This window comes from Pelodiscus sinensis, chromosome 2 (genome assembly GCF_052426305.1).
Source record: "Pelodiscus sinensis isolate ZL-2025 chromosome 2, ASM5242630v1, whole genome shotgun sequence".
In the NCBI taxonomy this organism is placed as follows: domain Eukaryota; kingdom Metazoa; phylum Chordata; order Testudines; family Trionychidae; genus Pelodiscus; species Pelodiscus sinensis.
The window spans coordinates 106,198,704-106,214,610 of NC_143053.1; the positions used below are offsets into that span (position 1 = coordinate 106,198,704).

Sequence of the window (15,907 nt, forward strand, 5' to 3'; positions counted from 1 at the left end):
TGCACTCACCAAAAGCGCATTATCAATTATTCAATTAAATTCCCCAAAAGGAATTAAGATAGTATCCAGATATTTTTTGCTTCATGTCAGACATGCTAGTCAGTCAATGACTATAGAATTTTGAAATCAGTTTTGACCTACTAAATATTTGGAGATGAAGAAAAAGCTAAAGTTATTTGAAAATAATTGGAAAAGTTGCTGGTTTTGGAGACAAAACAAATTAATCCATTTCTCAGATACAAGTCACTTAAAGGTCCGAGTTGGAAATTTTAATTTGTAATAAACTTATTCCAAGGCCTTGTTTACAACCCTCAATCTTATTTCTAAGGGTAAAAAAAAAAAAAAGACAAAATTCAGAGGCATCAAGTTTGCTTTTCTTTGGCTTTGCCAAGAGGACTTAGAATATTTCTAAACATATGAGGTTCTTTTTCCAGAGAGTTCATTAGTCACTGGAGTTACAGTTGTAAAGCTCCCAAAGTTCTAACCATTTGACTAAAGGTCCTTTCCTATTCATGCCATGTCTATACATACAGATGCAGCTGTGCTGGTGCAAAACATCTGATCAAGATGCTCTATATCAAGAGAAGAGAGCATAAAAAAGGAATGCCTCCACAAGGGATAGAAGCCATGTCAACAGGAGAACTTCTCCCATAGACATAACTCTAAGCACACAGACACTTACAACAGTATATTTTACGTTGCTCAACAGAGCGGCTTATTCACCTCCCTGAGTAACATGAATTATGCTAACTTGCTGTAGTGTAGACATTGTCTGAGATGCTGACCTTTAAATCTACCCTCATGCCCATTTTGCTAGGTTTCCAAGTTACCAGTGACAGTTAATATCTGAATTTCTAAGATACAAAAATCAAATAGAGAAAACACTAACCTTTCAGATATACTGTATGCATATGTGTTAAATTACAATGAAGTTTAAATGGGGCCAAAATCTTTGGGGGAGGGAGAGATTCCCCTTTGCAAGTCACCTTTAAAGTTTTTGACTCAGTAATCTTATTTACTTTTACAACCAGCCCAGTACTCTAATATGCACTATTCACGGCTCCACAAAGTAGACAACACATAGTAAGTGAAGTTCACTTTAAAATTTGAGACTTTCCAGCTTCAAGAGAAAGTTTAATCAACAATGCCTCAGTCCTTTGAAAACCTCAATTACATGCACATAGACATGTACAGACAGTTCCCGACTTACGCGGATCCGACTTATGTCGGATCCGCAGTTACGAACGGGGCTTTTCTCGCCCCGGAGGACACGGACTGCGGGACCTCGCGGTCCCGCCGCCCGTGTACTCCAGGGCGAGAAAAGCTGCTCCGCGTCTCCCTGGTCTGCAGACCAGGAAGCCGCGGAGCAAAGCCGCGGAGGGGCTCGGGCAGCCGGGCAGCCCAGGCGCTTCTGGGCTGTCCCGCTGCCGGCTTCCGCCGAGGCTTTGCAAAGCCTCAGCGGAAGCCGGCAGCGGGACAGCCCAGAAGCGCCTGGGCTGCCCTGCTGCCCGAACCCCTCCACGGCTTTGCTCCTCGTCTTCCTGGAGACCCCCCAGCAGACCAGGGAGACACGGAGCAAAGCTGGGGAGGATGCGGGCAGGACTGCGGCGCATCTCCACGGTCCCGCCGTCCGGGTTTCCCTGGTCTGCTGGGGGGCGCAGCTAGTGCACCCCCCAGCAGACCAGGCTTTTCTCACCTGGGGTAGAGCAGCTGGAGCTGCTGAGTTGATCCTGCAGCGCCGCTCCTCGGCACTACTGAACCAACCGGGCAGCACCCCAGCTGCTCTTCCCCAGGTGTCCCCAAGTCAGCCGCTGCTTAAACTGATCAGCGGCTGACTACAGGAAGCCCAAGGCAGAGTTGCTCTGCCCCGGGCTTCCTGGAATCAGCCGCTGATCAGTTTCAGCAGCGGCTGACTTGGGGACACCTGGGGTAGAGCAGTTGGGGTGCTGCCGGGTTGGTCCAGTAGCGCCGCCCCTGCGGGGACCTACCCGGCAGCACCCCACCTGCTCTGTCCTAGGCATCCAGATTCAGCTGCTGTTGAAACTGATCAGCGGCTGATTCCAGGCAGCCCAGGGCAGAGCAACTCTGCCTCGGGCTTCCTGTAGTCAGCCGCTGGTCAGTTTCAGCAGCGGCTGAATCTGGAAGCCAGTTCCGACTTACATACAAATTCAACTTAAGAACAAACCTACAGTCCCTATCTTGTACGTAACCCGGGGACTGCCTGTATAGGTATATTTAGAGCTTTCAAGCCAATGAACTGATAAAGCAAGAAGAAAAGAATTTCAGTCCACTGATACTGCTAACCTGAGAATATAACCAACCATGATTGAAACACTAGAAAAGTTATAAGAACTATTGAAGTTTATATTATTTTTTTCCTCTAGAAACATGGTGTCATCCCTCACAACACAGCCTTGATTTAGTTAAATGAATTTATCTTGCATGATCTATGCTAAAAGTGATATACGCATGGAAAAAATAATTGCTCTGAGACACCGCTACTCTTTAGAGACACTACTCTAGGAGGCAAAGTGTGAAGCCAGCTATGGAACAAAAACATTTTAAAATTAGACAAACCTTATTTTCAGGTTCATGACATGAAACCAATTAATTAGATGGTTCTAAAGAATCATACTAAAACACCATGAGCAAACTAAAACATACCTTGATTTATGCAATTTGTCTTCAATTCTCTTGAATGTAAGTATCTGAAAAGTAGAAAAGATTCTTAATTAGAAACAAGATTTGCATAAACATATTAATAGGTTTCAATAGATGGAATATCAGTTTTTAATTTGATTAAGTACTCTTAAATACATAACTTAGAAGCCACTTCAACTTTGGCTGTGTACATGAACTCTGTATTTGATACCTAAGGAGCATGTTTACAGACTTCCTCAGCAAGGCAACAATTCCGGATAATGGTAAAAATTCAGAGTAAAAAAGTCTAGAAGTGTGATGATATTTTTTTAAATTTGGTTTATTAATGAATGTACATAATATGAGCATGATAAGCTATATGTTGACTCTGGAGTCCATTATCTTCTTTGAGAGAAGCAGTTAGAAAAGGTACTAATCTGAGAGCTCTATAAATGAATACAGTACAGGAGTCGGCAACCTACGGCACACACCGCAAGTGGCACACAAGCCAAATTTCAGCAGCACATAGGAGCTCAGCCCTGCTTCTCCTCCCCTGTGCAGCCGCTGGAGAGCCCTCCCTCTTTCCTACAGCAAGTTAGACTGTGGTGGGAGGAGGCAGCACTGGGGCTGAGGCTACTCAATGGTGCCTCCAGGTCTGACCTGAGACCAGATGGCTGTAGCAGCGTCACCTCCGGCCCCCAGGATGAGCCTGGGACTGGGTGGCCACAGCAGTGGCACCTCTAGCCTCAGCACCTTTTGGCCAGCCCGGGACCACGTGGCCTCGGCAGCAGTGCCCCCAGGCCAGCCCAGGACTGCGTTGCTGCAGCAGCTTCACATTTGGGGCCAGCCCACAACCACATGGGCACAGCCGTTGCTGCAAGGGGGCGCAAAACTAGTTAAGCATCCCACCTCATGCCCAGACCTCCACACCTCAATCTCCCTCATTCACTTCCCTCCTCTGGCCAAGATCCTGCACTCCCAGTTTGTTCTGACACCCTCCTTTGTTCTTGCATGCTCCTGGCCAGACACTCTTCCCACACCCTGCTTCTGCATCCTCCCCCCAGCCTTGCCAGACACATACCCGGACCCTGCTCCTGCATCCACTGTTACTCCTGCACCCTCTTTCCTGGCCACACACTGCACCCTCCCTTGCTCTTGCTCTCTGTATCTGGCCAGATACCCTACTCCCAGCATGCTTCGCACCTTACCTCCCACCCAAACCTTGCAACCTCTCCCCCTTCTGCACCCCTATCTCTATCCCACTCGCTGGCAGCGCTGAACTCCTCATTTCTGCCCTACTGCAGAGCCTAAGCGAGTCCATAAAATCCACAGCATTTCTGGCACAGCAGAAAAGTAAATCTGGCCTATGGGAAACCCTGAACCTCACCCCATGAGGCTGGAGCACCAGAGCAGTGAGGTGTCTCAGTTGGGGGGCCACATCAGGGATGATTTTTGAGTTTCTTTGCTTCTCACTTTTGTGGCCCCTGGTCACAACTGACTTTTCTGTGGGCCCGTAACCCCCAATCCAAAAAAGGTTCCCCACCCCTGCCATAAATAAAACATTGAAACCTTTTGCATTGGACATATTTAAAACAAAGTTTGATACACTAACATGAGAAAGTTAACACACTTAATCTGTTTAAATATTGGCATGCCACTTCTTCAAGGTTGCCAACCCCTACAGCAGACAGTATTAAAGCACGTTCCTGAACACACTGACCTCCCCATGTGGCAACTGGTCTAGACGGGCCACATCTCGGGATTGAGTCACTATTTTTCCTTTATTGACCATTCAACATTAGCTCCAGGATGCTCACCAAATTAACAGGAGAGTGTTTTGGCATCAGCTGAGCTGAGACCACACAAGATGCGGAGTTTTCGCTAACACGGGCTGAGTCCACGTGTGGCCTAACGACTAGAACAACCGACGGGGACTCGGGTTTATTCCCAGCAGCCTCCAGCCTATTGGGGGACCCACGAATTTTGCCTCCGCGCTTCAGGGCTTGGCTGCGCTGCACCCCGGGGCGCGTGCCACTAGCAGCCGCCGGCAGCAGGGAAACCAGGACAGCACAGGCTGTAGCCCGTTAGGGGAGCCAGTGCCCCCCCCCCCCGGTCTCCTGCAGCTGTAAAAAGCGGGTGCGGGGGAGGGGGGAGGAGGAGGGAGGAGCGAGCCGCCCCCCCCACACACACACACGTGGTGAGCTGCGCACCAGCAGCGCCGGGGGCCGCTTGCAGCCGAGGGGCTGCCCGGGCTGGGGGACAGGGCAGAGCCGCGCTCTCTGCGCAGGGCCGTGGGAGGGGCCGCTCCCGGGCGGGAGGTGTCACCGCCTCGCGCTGCGCTCTAGAGAGCAGCTCGCGCCCCCCGGCGCGGAAGGGGCCGCTGGGCGACACGAGAGTGGCCGTTGCGCATTACCTGCCAGCCCGCGCGCTCAGCTGGAGCCCACCATCATGCCGATCCGGTGCCCCGCCCCTTCTCACGTCAAAAACAGTCGCAGCCGAGACGGGCTCCCAGAGCGGCCAAACTAAGTCCTGGCGCACCTCGGGCCCCGGCTCCACGCACCCGGCTCCCAAAGCGAGGCTAGCTCCGCCCCCAAGTCCGCCGCGGCGCTCACAGGACGGGAGGGGGGAGGGAGGCGAAGCTAGGGCTGCCTGGGGCGCTGCCTTTCTTTGCCGCCAGGGGGCTGCCACCTGCCTGCCTGCCGGCTGCGCGTGCGCAGCAGCGTCCCCAGGACTGCCGGGGGACAGAGTCCCGGCTCTTGGGAGGCTCCCGCTGAAAGCACCGCAGCTAGCAGCACGCGCCTTGGGATGCTGAGGACACAGCACGGCCGCCTTGGGGCTGCAGAGGCCCCTGTTCTGGGACATTGTGAAGGGTGACACGACTTCAGCTCACGTGCAGCCACCAGGATAGATCACACCAAAATCTGTCTCAAAGCCCAGAACAAGATACTGCTTATGGCCCCTAGAAACATTATTTAATGGTTGCATAATGCAAGCTGTGGTGCATTGGGATTATTGGTGCCCGGTGCAGGGATGCCAGTTTCCCCTACTAGGGGTGTGTGTGGGGGGGGGTTTTTTGTTTGTTTGTTTTTTGCTACCAGTATTACTAACATAACACACACATATGAAATGAGGTGCAGGTTGATTGCACACATCACTGGCAGAGAGAGCTGGGCACTCCCGCTACATCCTCTCAAAGCACTGCTACAGTTCAAACAGCACACCCAGAAAATTCTAGATATGCAAGCAGGTAGCAAAACTACCCTAGCCCAGGAGACCATCTTGGTTCTGACAAGCTTGCAGTTCACTGAGATGAAAGAAGGTCACTCATGTGGCCCATTCACGAGCCTAGGTTGTGTTGCACTGCCATAAGCCCTTTTATTGATCTTTGATGCAAATGTGTATTTCAATAATGCCAACCTTCAGGCTTCAAAAATGAAGGAATCAGGTCCCCAGACATCAGGAGAATTATGAGGCTGTTGGTTTAAAATATTTAAAATATTTTGGGTTCTGTACCTCAGTCCTTAAAGTACAATCAGGTCCCATTTGCAAGCTTCTCTCCACAACCAGTGGTGTGAGAACATTTCTCTGAAAAAAACAGAACTCGTATTCTTACATAATCATGCAGTTCATGTGCTGGAGCTTTTCTACAATAAAATAATGCAAGACTCAAGGTAGAACTGGAAGTGTTGGCAACACTAGAACTTCCTCCAGTGATGCTAGAAGGTGGTTTTGCAATGTTATGAGTTGAGTGAAACTTTGTTACCCGTTAAGTTAAAAATTAATTGAGACTGATGAGTGTGAACACTGCCTTCAGTTAAAATAGCTGTTCAAAGCTAGGCCCCCAGTTAATGCATAAGGAGTGTGTAAATTTACCCAGGAGCATTAGGTAAGTATTATTTAAGTGAAATGTATATGAGGGAAGGGAGAATTCCAAGGGGCAGAGCAACAAAAGCCTGAAGAAGGACCTGAAAGCCTGGTGTTTGGCCCTGAACAAACCTGAGGAGAGATTTCTAGGTCAGAGATAAAAGAATCTTCTTGGTGCTGTGAGCAAACACAAGACAATGTACATTCCACATCAACAAGGAATATTGCATTAAAAAAAATGCTAGTCAACAGTTCTGGAACATCTCCAGGATCCCAAACTTTGACTAGTGCTCAGGTCAAAAAGGACCAACTGTAATACCAATACGACAACATTCCCTCAATATCAGCTTAGACCTGTTCTCTTCATCCAGTCATGCTTTATATTCCTGCATCTGTGGAGGCTCACTGGATGCTGTTCCTGCAGGAATCTATGGCTGAGATTTTACAAAGCCACCTGCGGTTATCCTATTAAAATTATCGAGACTTAGTTTCAAAACTTGGGACATTTGGTTTAATTTACCTTACTTAAAATCATGTTGCATTCCCAACATACACTGTTTTACATTTGTTTTTGCAATACTCATTCAAAATTACACATTTAAAATTAAGCCAACTTGTGCCCAATCTCCCCTGGACTTAAATAGCAGCAACATTGGGTTTCTAATAAGTCTTACTGATACCAGAGAGAATAAACAACAAAACTGATGTTTAACTTGCAACAATATCTCACCTGAAGAGAGAATGATCACATATCTGAAACATCTCAAAGTGCAGATATTCACAGTTTTATTTTGGAGCAGCCTGTTTCTCCTCAATGGCTTAAAAAACACAGCTTTTTATAGCTGCATGAAGGATGTCATCATAAGCCATTTTGCAGTACCCTTTGAATCCTTTTTTCTAGGAACAACCGATTTTCTCCCTATACCAAGTAGAAAAGTGTGTCAAAGCCATGGGTCTACTAATACGGATAAGGGGGGTTGATGTGCCTGTGGCGGCTCCCTAATGCTGGGCGGACCCTGAGCCATGGGGACCGGATCCAGTCAAGCCAGGGGCCACATCCAGCCCCCAGGCCTCAGTTTCCCCACCCCTGCCCTAAACCCATACCCTGAAAGAATGAAAGGATTCTTCCTCCATTTTTCTGCAGCTGTAGAGAAACAGTAGGCCATTATCATAAGTATTCAACTCTGTTCATGGTTGTCAGCAGTCCCTTTTGGTCAACAAGACAATCTCCCCTGGCAATAAGCTCAGTTTTCCATTGTTGCCCACCATGCTGGAGCCTCAGAAGGGGAAGGCAAAAAGATGTGTTTCACACAGGTAGAGCCTTAGCATAGGATTCTATCCATCAGCTATCTGGGTGCAAGTCTAGCATCCCGTCAGATCCTGCCTTGACCAGGGAGGTAAGGTAGAGACCCCAATTCTCATCTAAGTTACTGTTTTTATGACAGTGTCGCTCTAGCATATGTCTACAGTGCAGTGTAGATCTAGGGTTTGAACTCAGGCTCAGAGCTAACCCACCTTCTGTCTACACACAAATCTTGCTAACCCAGAGCTATGAGCCAAGGTCCTAAGACCCCATAGGAATGGAGAGGCTGAGCTTGAATAAAGCTGGAATTCAGGCTTCAAGCCCTATTCCTGTGCACTATAGCAGTAGCACCAGTGGACTTGTGCTCTGGAAGTCCACCAAAGTATTCCACAATCCCATGGGTCAACTTTCCTTCTGTTCTCTGATACTCAAGTTGATGGACCATCAATTTCTCCTATACTGCACCATGAACAAAGGGCACACTTTGGAAGGAAGGCACTAGGAAGTCTGGGATATGGATGGTTGGACTCCAACCTCAATAATGCAGTGTGGATGCTAGAGACTAGGTTGTGACCCAGGGTTCAACAAATCATAACCAGGGATACAAGTGAGAATAGATGCTCAAGCATCTGGGTCTGCTAACTCAAGTTCTACTAACCCTGGGTTTGCATAGTAGGGTAGACATCCTTCAATGTCTTCAATATAATTAATAGTCATTCAAATGGGGAATCTTCACATCAGTTCCTTAACCTACCAATCTATACTCAACGCCACTCCTAAAACCATTTCTTCTGTGAAGGCCATAAGTAGGTATTCATAATACTTAAAGTTAAATAAAATGTTGTCAACCCACTACTTGTTTTCCTAATGTGTCATATCTTGTAAGAATCTGTCTTTATTTTTCTGTCTTGTTTAGTACTGAGCATACTGTCAGTACTAAATAGACAAGTAATCTATTAGAATAGTTATGGTGTTGAATGGTAAAACCTGACTGGCTAATAAGCAATTCTACATAAACAGAAGAAGTTTCTCTTTTAAATAAAAGAGAAAAAAACAACAGCTATACCTAATGAAGGAAGGATCTTTTAAAGACAAATTCTATTTATCTAAAAGTACCAAGAGTAACAAATATTTAAATATTTTAAAAGAAACACCTGTATACAAATCAAAACTCTTTAAAAAAATCTTTTTTATTGATTCATTACCATACAAAATTTATTCAAATTACATCCATTTAAAGTGGTAAGATCACAGCTAGAGAATAGGTCACCCTTTAATAAATCTATTTACAAAACTCATAAAAGCTTTTTTTAAAACACATTATTTTACAGTTTTTTTCCACTCTCAACTAGCATACAATGCAAAGCTAAATTAGATTAGTATTTTGCCCACACACATTGGGACAAGTGTTTAATTTACACAAACAGCATAACAAAAAAGACAATAATATAATCTATTAGTCTTAATTTTATCCTTCCCAAAAAAGTGCCCCCTTGTCTCTCAGAAAATGTCATGCTTACACAACTTCTACTTTCCTCTTCCACACAACTAAAATTTAAATACTGTAATTTTATTTACAGATCCACATCATTTAAAAAAAAAACTCTTAAAAATTACAAACAAGCTAGAAAGTATTCTGGCAGTGTTTACAAATTAATTCCTATTGTACAAATCTGCTAACTAACTAAAGTGTGAGTATAGAACATATAGCAACTTAAATATAACCACTTAATGAACTATGCACACATTTGTACACATAAACACATACTTAACACTGTTTAACAGTTCTTAATGTGTTGCACTTTATACATTGTTATTTTCTAAGGCTCACTCAGTCATATAGTTTTTATTCTAGTACTGTTACTTTTAGCCATTTCATGTGTGAGCTTTTATAGCAGCAACTCAAGGGTACCAGAAAACCTGCATACATAATACTCAAACTACAATACAAAATATTATTAATTTACTATGTATGTCAGATAATCACAACAGTAATGCAAACAAAAAAAGATTACATGGGGCATCATCTAAACCAATACTTAGCCCATAAAGTGGCAACATTTTAAACAAAAACAGAAGGTATATTTAAGACTTATTAGAATTCCTCTCGCTTTCAAAAATAAATATTGGTGCTTTACTATACTACCAAAGAGTTTCAGAAAAATAAACATAATTCAGTTAATGTGGTACTTACAGTTATGTAGTTCTTGCTTTGGGGAAAAAAGCTCTGTGTTGCTGGAGGGAAGAATTATAGAAGCCGGAAGCAGAGGCAGCTTACCCACTGACATAAATATGGTATACTGAACAAACAAAGCTTGGTATAAATTATTTTCCACAGAGAGAAAAACACAGTGCATATCTAGTAGGCACTTAACACAAAGCCCCACTTAGTACCACAAAAATTATGTACCAGGTCTAGTGTGCACACTGGGGGCCGTAAAATTGAACTGTGCATCTTTCTTCCATTTTAAAATGAGAAACACTTTCACACACATATGTAAGCATTTTAAAATCTCTGGTTACTATGAGAAGTGGCAGAACTGTATCCTTTGTCCATACTTGTAATATAGACTAAATTGAAAGGTTATTTTTTATTAAAAAGTTAAGGACATCAGTATCCGACTTCATACTGAGACACATAATGCTCAGTTTGAGCAATGAATTAGAGCAATTTAAACATTCCAGGAAGAGCTCAAGAAACTAATTTCACACTCTTGCATTACTTCCTACATACAATTACTTCAGGTACAATCCATGTTGTGAGACTCAGAAGACATGCATTTTCCACAGAAGGCACAGCTTGAAATACAATTTTAAAATTGCTATTTGCAACTAAACCAGTTTATTTAGCCCTTCTCCACAAGCCCACTGTATACAGTAAGCAGAAACTGGGGGATGAGGGGATAAAAAGAGGAATCATTTATGATCACTTGCCTGCATGCTGTGCCACTCATTGATGCACAAGGCACTGGAGCCTAGGGTCAAACAAGGCTTTGTTGCAAGAGCCTACAGTTGCGTTCCTACCATTCTAGGAAGTATATCATTAAAATGTCAGCATTGTTCAGGAGTCTGTGGTTAACTCTGTAATGCTACTTGCAGCAGTAGGAAGGATGGAGGGAGGGTGGGGGGACACAGAGTTCTGGTTCCATTTTTAAAAAATTGTTTATATGGAAAATTATTGACAAAATATAATCAGCTGTATATAAATTCATCCACCAGTGAGGGAAGCTTTTCTAAATCATAAGCTTCAAAGAGATCACTGATGCCCTCTTCTTCCCCAAGGCTCAGCAGGTAATCTTCCTGAAGCAGAGGAGGCAACAAGTTCACAAACGGCCCTTCAAAGTTTGAGGGTATTTGGTCCTCTGTTTGCTGCAAAAGGTTGGTTGGAGAGGCCAATGGAGAGAGGTTTGCCATATTTACTGAGCAGTCCCCTTGTCCTGAGTTACCAGAAGCCAGATCTGGAAGATGTGAAAATAAAAGATAATTTATCCTATTTGAAATATTATGCAGAGCTGAGATAAACTTGCTAAATGCTGCAAAAGAGTATTTTTCACCATGTTATTTAAACACACAGCAAATAAAAAGTGCCTCTCTTTTTCTGTTTATTTCTACAAGCACGTCTACACAGAAGGGCTACGTCAATTGCATAGCTTAAGTTGAAATAGCTTATTTCAGCTTTTTGTGCAGTCTACACAGCAGGAAGACTGAGTTAGAGCATTCTTCCTCTGACTTCCCTTACTCCTTGTAACATGAGGGTTACAGGAGTTGGAGTAATAAGTCCTGCAGCTTGACATTATTTCAACATTATGTTGAAATAACTGCTTGCTGTGTAGACCTGGACTATGTCGTTTCAGAATAATGTCAGTTAATCCGAAATAATGCTGCTGTGTAGACATATGCTGTTTATTCTGTATAGGTAGGCTATCAGGAAAAATATTACTAACACTGGTAACAAACTGACCACGACAGTTTAAAATTCATTCAACTATTTACCAAAATCATGATGCGAAAAGTGATATCTGTGAGCAATTATTTATAATTAAATTAAATTAAAAAAACACTAATTCTTCAATAGGACCCACTAAGTAAAGCCTGTTATTACTGTATTAAAGTATTAGTAGGCCACAGAGAATGACTCACACTGTTTCAAAGTTAATACATTTAAGGCTCTCTAAATAAATATAAAATGTCATCAATGACTTACATTGGTTATCTGCAGACGACAATAAGTGAATTTCAAATTCTGCCTCTGATTATGAGAAACATTTTATTTGTTCATTGCCTATTGTTGGAGGTCAGCAAATAAGAATCTAGATATATTTTCAATGTTGCACATATTTATGTTACACTTTGGACATGTAGTTTCATACCTTACATCAGTGGTCCCCAACACGGTGCCCGCGGGGGGCATTCGTGTGCGCCCGCCAAGTGCTCGGGGCTGGCCTGGCCCTGGGCACGTGGCGCATGCATGGTGCCGGAGCCGGCCCCGGGCGCAAGGTGAGCGCCGGCCCCAGGAGCAAGGTGAGCGCCGGCCCCAGGAGCGCCGCAAATTGGCAGCCCGCGCTCTGGGTGCGCGGTGCTTGGAGGAGGCGCCGGCCCCAGGCGCGCGACACTTGGGGGGGAGCTCCGGCCCCGGGCGCGTGGCACTTGGGGGGGAGCTCCGGCCCCGGGCGTGCGACGCTTGGGGGGGGGGGGGGGGGCCGGCCCCGGGCGTGCGGCGCTTGGGGGGGGGGCGCCGGCCCCGGGCGTGCGGCGCTTGGGGGGGGGAGGACAGCGGCCCCGGGCATGCGGCTCTTGGAGGAGGCCCCGCCCCCGGGCGCGCGGCTATGGGGGGGCCCCGCTCCCTGGTGCCCGGCGGGCGAATGGCCACCCCCCCTGGCGCCCGGCAACCTCCAAAGGTTGGGGACCACTGCCTTACATGAATACCAACCGTGATGATAAGCAAATGAGAAATGGGGGGAATACATTTTCTAATATGCAGTCTCGAAACCATACACACACAAAAACAAACCAAAAAGCCAGACAACTGTTTAATTTTACCTTTGGAAATTGTTTTTGAGATATTTCCGTTGTGGTCTTGATTGCATGTTTTCATAGGACTGAGGCTGTCATTCTCTTCTGGACATAGATAAACCTCAATAGGTCCTCCGGTACTAGATAAATGTATCAATGCACTCTGCTAAAAGAAGATTTCAAATTTCAGCAAAGTTCTATAGTAGCAAGCATTACAATGGTGACCTTTCTGTCACAAGTGTGTAATTCCACATTGATCCCTGTATTTACATTTCACCTTATTTTTGTAACATGAAAGTTTTTGCTAGAAAACCTCTTAGGAAGACAGCATTCGATCCTACCTAGCTCTCTATAACAAACTTGGGTCATGTCTATGCTACAATATTAAATGGCCTAAAAAGATTGACCTATAGCAGTGGGCACCAACCAGTAGATTGGGAACCTCTGCCAGGTGATCCTGACTGCTTTGGTCAGGAAGCTATAAAGCGCTGGCCCTCAGTTACCCCTCCACCTACTGTCATGCTGCTCCTGCCCTCTGCCTTGAAGCTGCCCCCCTGGGAGCCTCCTGCTTGCTGTGCATAGTGTGGGAAGGAGAAGAGGGGGGTGCTGATGTCAGGGTGTCCCTCCTCCCCCCATTCTTGTACCCTATTGCCACACAGAGAGAAGGGCATGGAGGGAGCTTGGCAATGCAAATCTCTGTTACTCTCTCACACCGTCTCTGTCATTCTCATAAACACACCCTGTCCTTCACTCTCATCTTCCGACCCAACACATACGTGGCGGGTGGTTGTTACTTCTTTCACTGCTTGCAAAGTGGGTTATTTTTGGGTTTTGACTGGTCTGTGCATTTCATAATTTTCATTTCTCTCTTACACTTAAATTTAATTCTTTGAGTAGTGAGTTCTCAAATGCCTAACCTGTCGTGTCTGGAGTAATTATCCCTCTAATAATTGCTGCTCCTGGAAGTGGCTGGCATGTCCCTGCAGCCCCAGAGAAAGGCAGAGAAGGGGGTCTCCCACATACTGTCCTTGCCTGCAGACACCAGTCCTACAGCTCCCATTGATTAATAATGGGGAAGCATGGTCAGTAGAAGCTGTGGGCTCAGTGCCTGTAGATGAGGGGCAGCACATGGCACCATGGAGCCATTGCAGTACATGCCAGCTGCTTTCAGGAGTGGTGCAGGGCCAGGGCAGGAGTAAGCCTGCCTTAATTCCATGGCTCCACCACCTGGAAGCCATCTCAGTTAAGAGGTGCCCAGCCAGAGACTATGTCCCTGTCCCAGTCCTGAACCACCTCCTGCACCCAACCTCTTGCCCCAGACAAGAATCCCCTGCACCCAAACTCCTTCCCAGAGCTTTCACCCTGAACCCCTCCTGGACCCCAATCCTCCACCCTGCCCTAAGCCCAGAGCCCCTCCCACACTCCAAACCCCTTTGCCCAATTCCAGATCCTGCACCCCAATCTCCTACCCCAGCCTAGAGCAAGTGAATGAGGTTTGGAGAGAAAGGGGGATGGAGTGAGCAGAGTGAGGCCTCAGAGAAGGGGTGGAGCAGGGGCAGGGCCTCAAAGAAGGAGCAGGAAGGAAGGAAGTAGGGTAAGGGTATTTAGGTTTGAGTTAGATCTTATATTGCACTTAAATTAAAAAAGTGATCTTGTGGTTGAAAACGTTGGAGACCACTGACCTATAGCCAACACAGTAATTAAATCAGCTCTTCAGGTCCACACTATGCTCCTTCAGTTCATGTCATAACCGGGAGTGCTTGCATCTACTTATTTGGGGAACTATGGGGCACTAATAGCCTGAGCCATCAGCCATTGGGCAGCAACAGCCACTATAAGCAACTTAGTTACACAGACACTATGTTAGTCTAACTCGATCAATTTAAACAATATGCATCTTGCAGAACAGCGTTATTAAGTTGGTGTAAAGCAGGGCTATTCAACTTTGGAAGCCCCAGGGGCTACAATGATACTCCCCGAACATGCCGAGGGCCACAACATAAGTGTGGATGCACATACATGCAAAAATATATGCAAACATATGCAACTAGCTTCTTTCATACTGACAGGCATGAATACAAAGATTAAGGCAAGGCTACACAATACGCAGGCCCCATTTAAGTCAGTTCTGCTGATATTACTAAAATGCAATACTTACCCCATTTCCATCCATATGACAGCATTTTTAATGAGCAATGACAGTCTAGGAATTTAACTACTAAAACGCATATCAACAGAAGACCATTATAATGACTACTTTTTTGTTTTGGCTCCCACCCGCGGATCCCCGCATAAACCCAAACCGCACCGTGTGCTGCTGCGTATGGAGGGTGACTTACATTGGCAGGAAGGACATTTTTGTGTAGCAAACAATTACAGAGTTAGGTTGATGTAAGCCACCCTATGTCAACCTAACTCTACAATGTAGGTCCGGCCTTACAAGCTTACTGAATTCTGTGTTATGGTATAATGAGGTACATATAAAGGGGATTCCATTCTTAATATTTTGCCACAGTAGTTATAACTTGTAGCTTTATGATAGGGTGAGATTTAAAGTGCAATAGTCACAGAATACTGTATTATGGTTTGGCTTATTTAAATGTTTCTGACTTAAAGGGGGTGGTAGAGATGCCTTTTCACGATAAAAAGCAATTTTTCAGCTGGTATTTCATTTGCATATTGATCTATTCCCTTGTTCCTCTTAACAAAGAAAATGCCACTATCTTCTATCAGACTGATTCTGTAGGAACCTATTTGTGAGATTAAAATTCCCACTTCATCTTGAGATATTAGTATATTTCTCTTTCATTACATCAGTCTAGGAATTTTGTTGTGTGAGAAAATTTACCTTGTAAGTTGCCCTTCCTATTATGATAGAAATCACAAATATCAACTCCACAATTGAAAAAGAATCACTTCCCTCAGGCAAGTGGAGCTTGTCAAGGCTGCAGCATATTATTAGCAAGCTAGGCAGCGTTAGTGCAGTCAGATAGCATGGGCTTCTACACCTTTTTTAAAAAAAGCCTCAGAGGAGTAGCCATGCTAGTCTGTAACTTTAAAAACAACAAGTAGGCCTGTGGTACCTTA

At 45.3% G+C, this 15,907-nt stretch overlaps 2 protein-coding genes across 18 annotated transcripts in view; both read right to left on the reverse strand.

The window, feature by feature from the left end:
- CDKAL1 (CDKAL1 threonylcarbamoyladenosine tRNA methylthiotransferase) overlaps positions 1-5,212 on the reverse strand; it is a 585,431-nt gene extending 580,219 nt beyond the window's left edge. For 8 of the 15 annotated variants that reach the window (XM_089776363.1, XM_075921165.2, XM_089776362.1 and 5 more), the window contains exons 1-2: positions 5,054-5,212; positions 2,665-2,708 (exon numbers count right to left, since the gene is read on the reverse strand). The gene's annotated coding sequence lies outside the window, so the exon portion shown is untranslated. Of the gene's footprint in view, positions 1-2,664; positions 2,709-4,457; positions 4,635-5,053 lie in introns of those variants that run through there. The other 7 variants (XM_006121835.5, XM_006121831.5, XM_075921158.2 and 4 more) reach the window with 2 other exon arrangements.
- A 3,767-nt stretch (positions 5,213-8,979) lies between these two features.
- Positions 8,980-15,907, reverse strand: part of E2F3 (E2F transcription factor 3) — a 56,478-nt gene continuing 49,550 nt past the window's right edge. For 2 of the 3 annotated variants that reach the window (XM_075921166.2, XM_075921168.2), the window contains exons 6-7: positions 12,848-12,986; positions 8,980-11,265 (exon numbers count right to left, since the gene is read on the reverse strand). In XM_075921166.2, coding sequence (XP_075777281.2) covers positions 11,000-11,265; positions 12,848-12,986 — 405 coding nt within the window. In that variant the 3' untranslated portion in view covers positions 8,980-10,999. The remainder of the gene's footprint in view (positions 11,266-12,847; positions 12,987-15,907) is intronic. The other variant, XM_075921167.2, reaches the window with a different exon arrangement.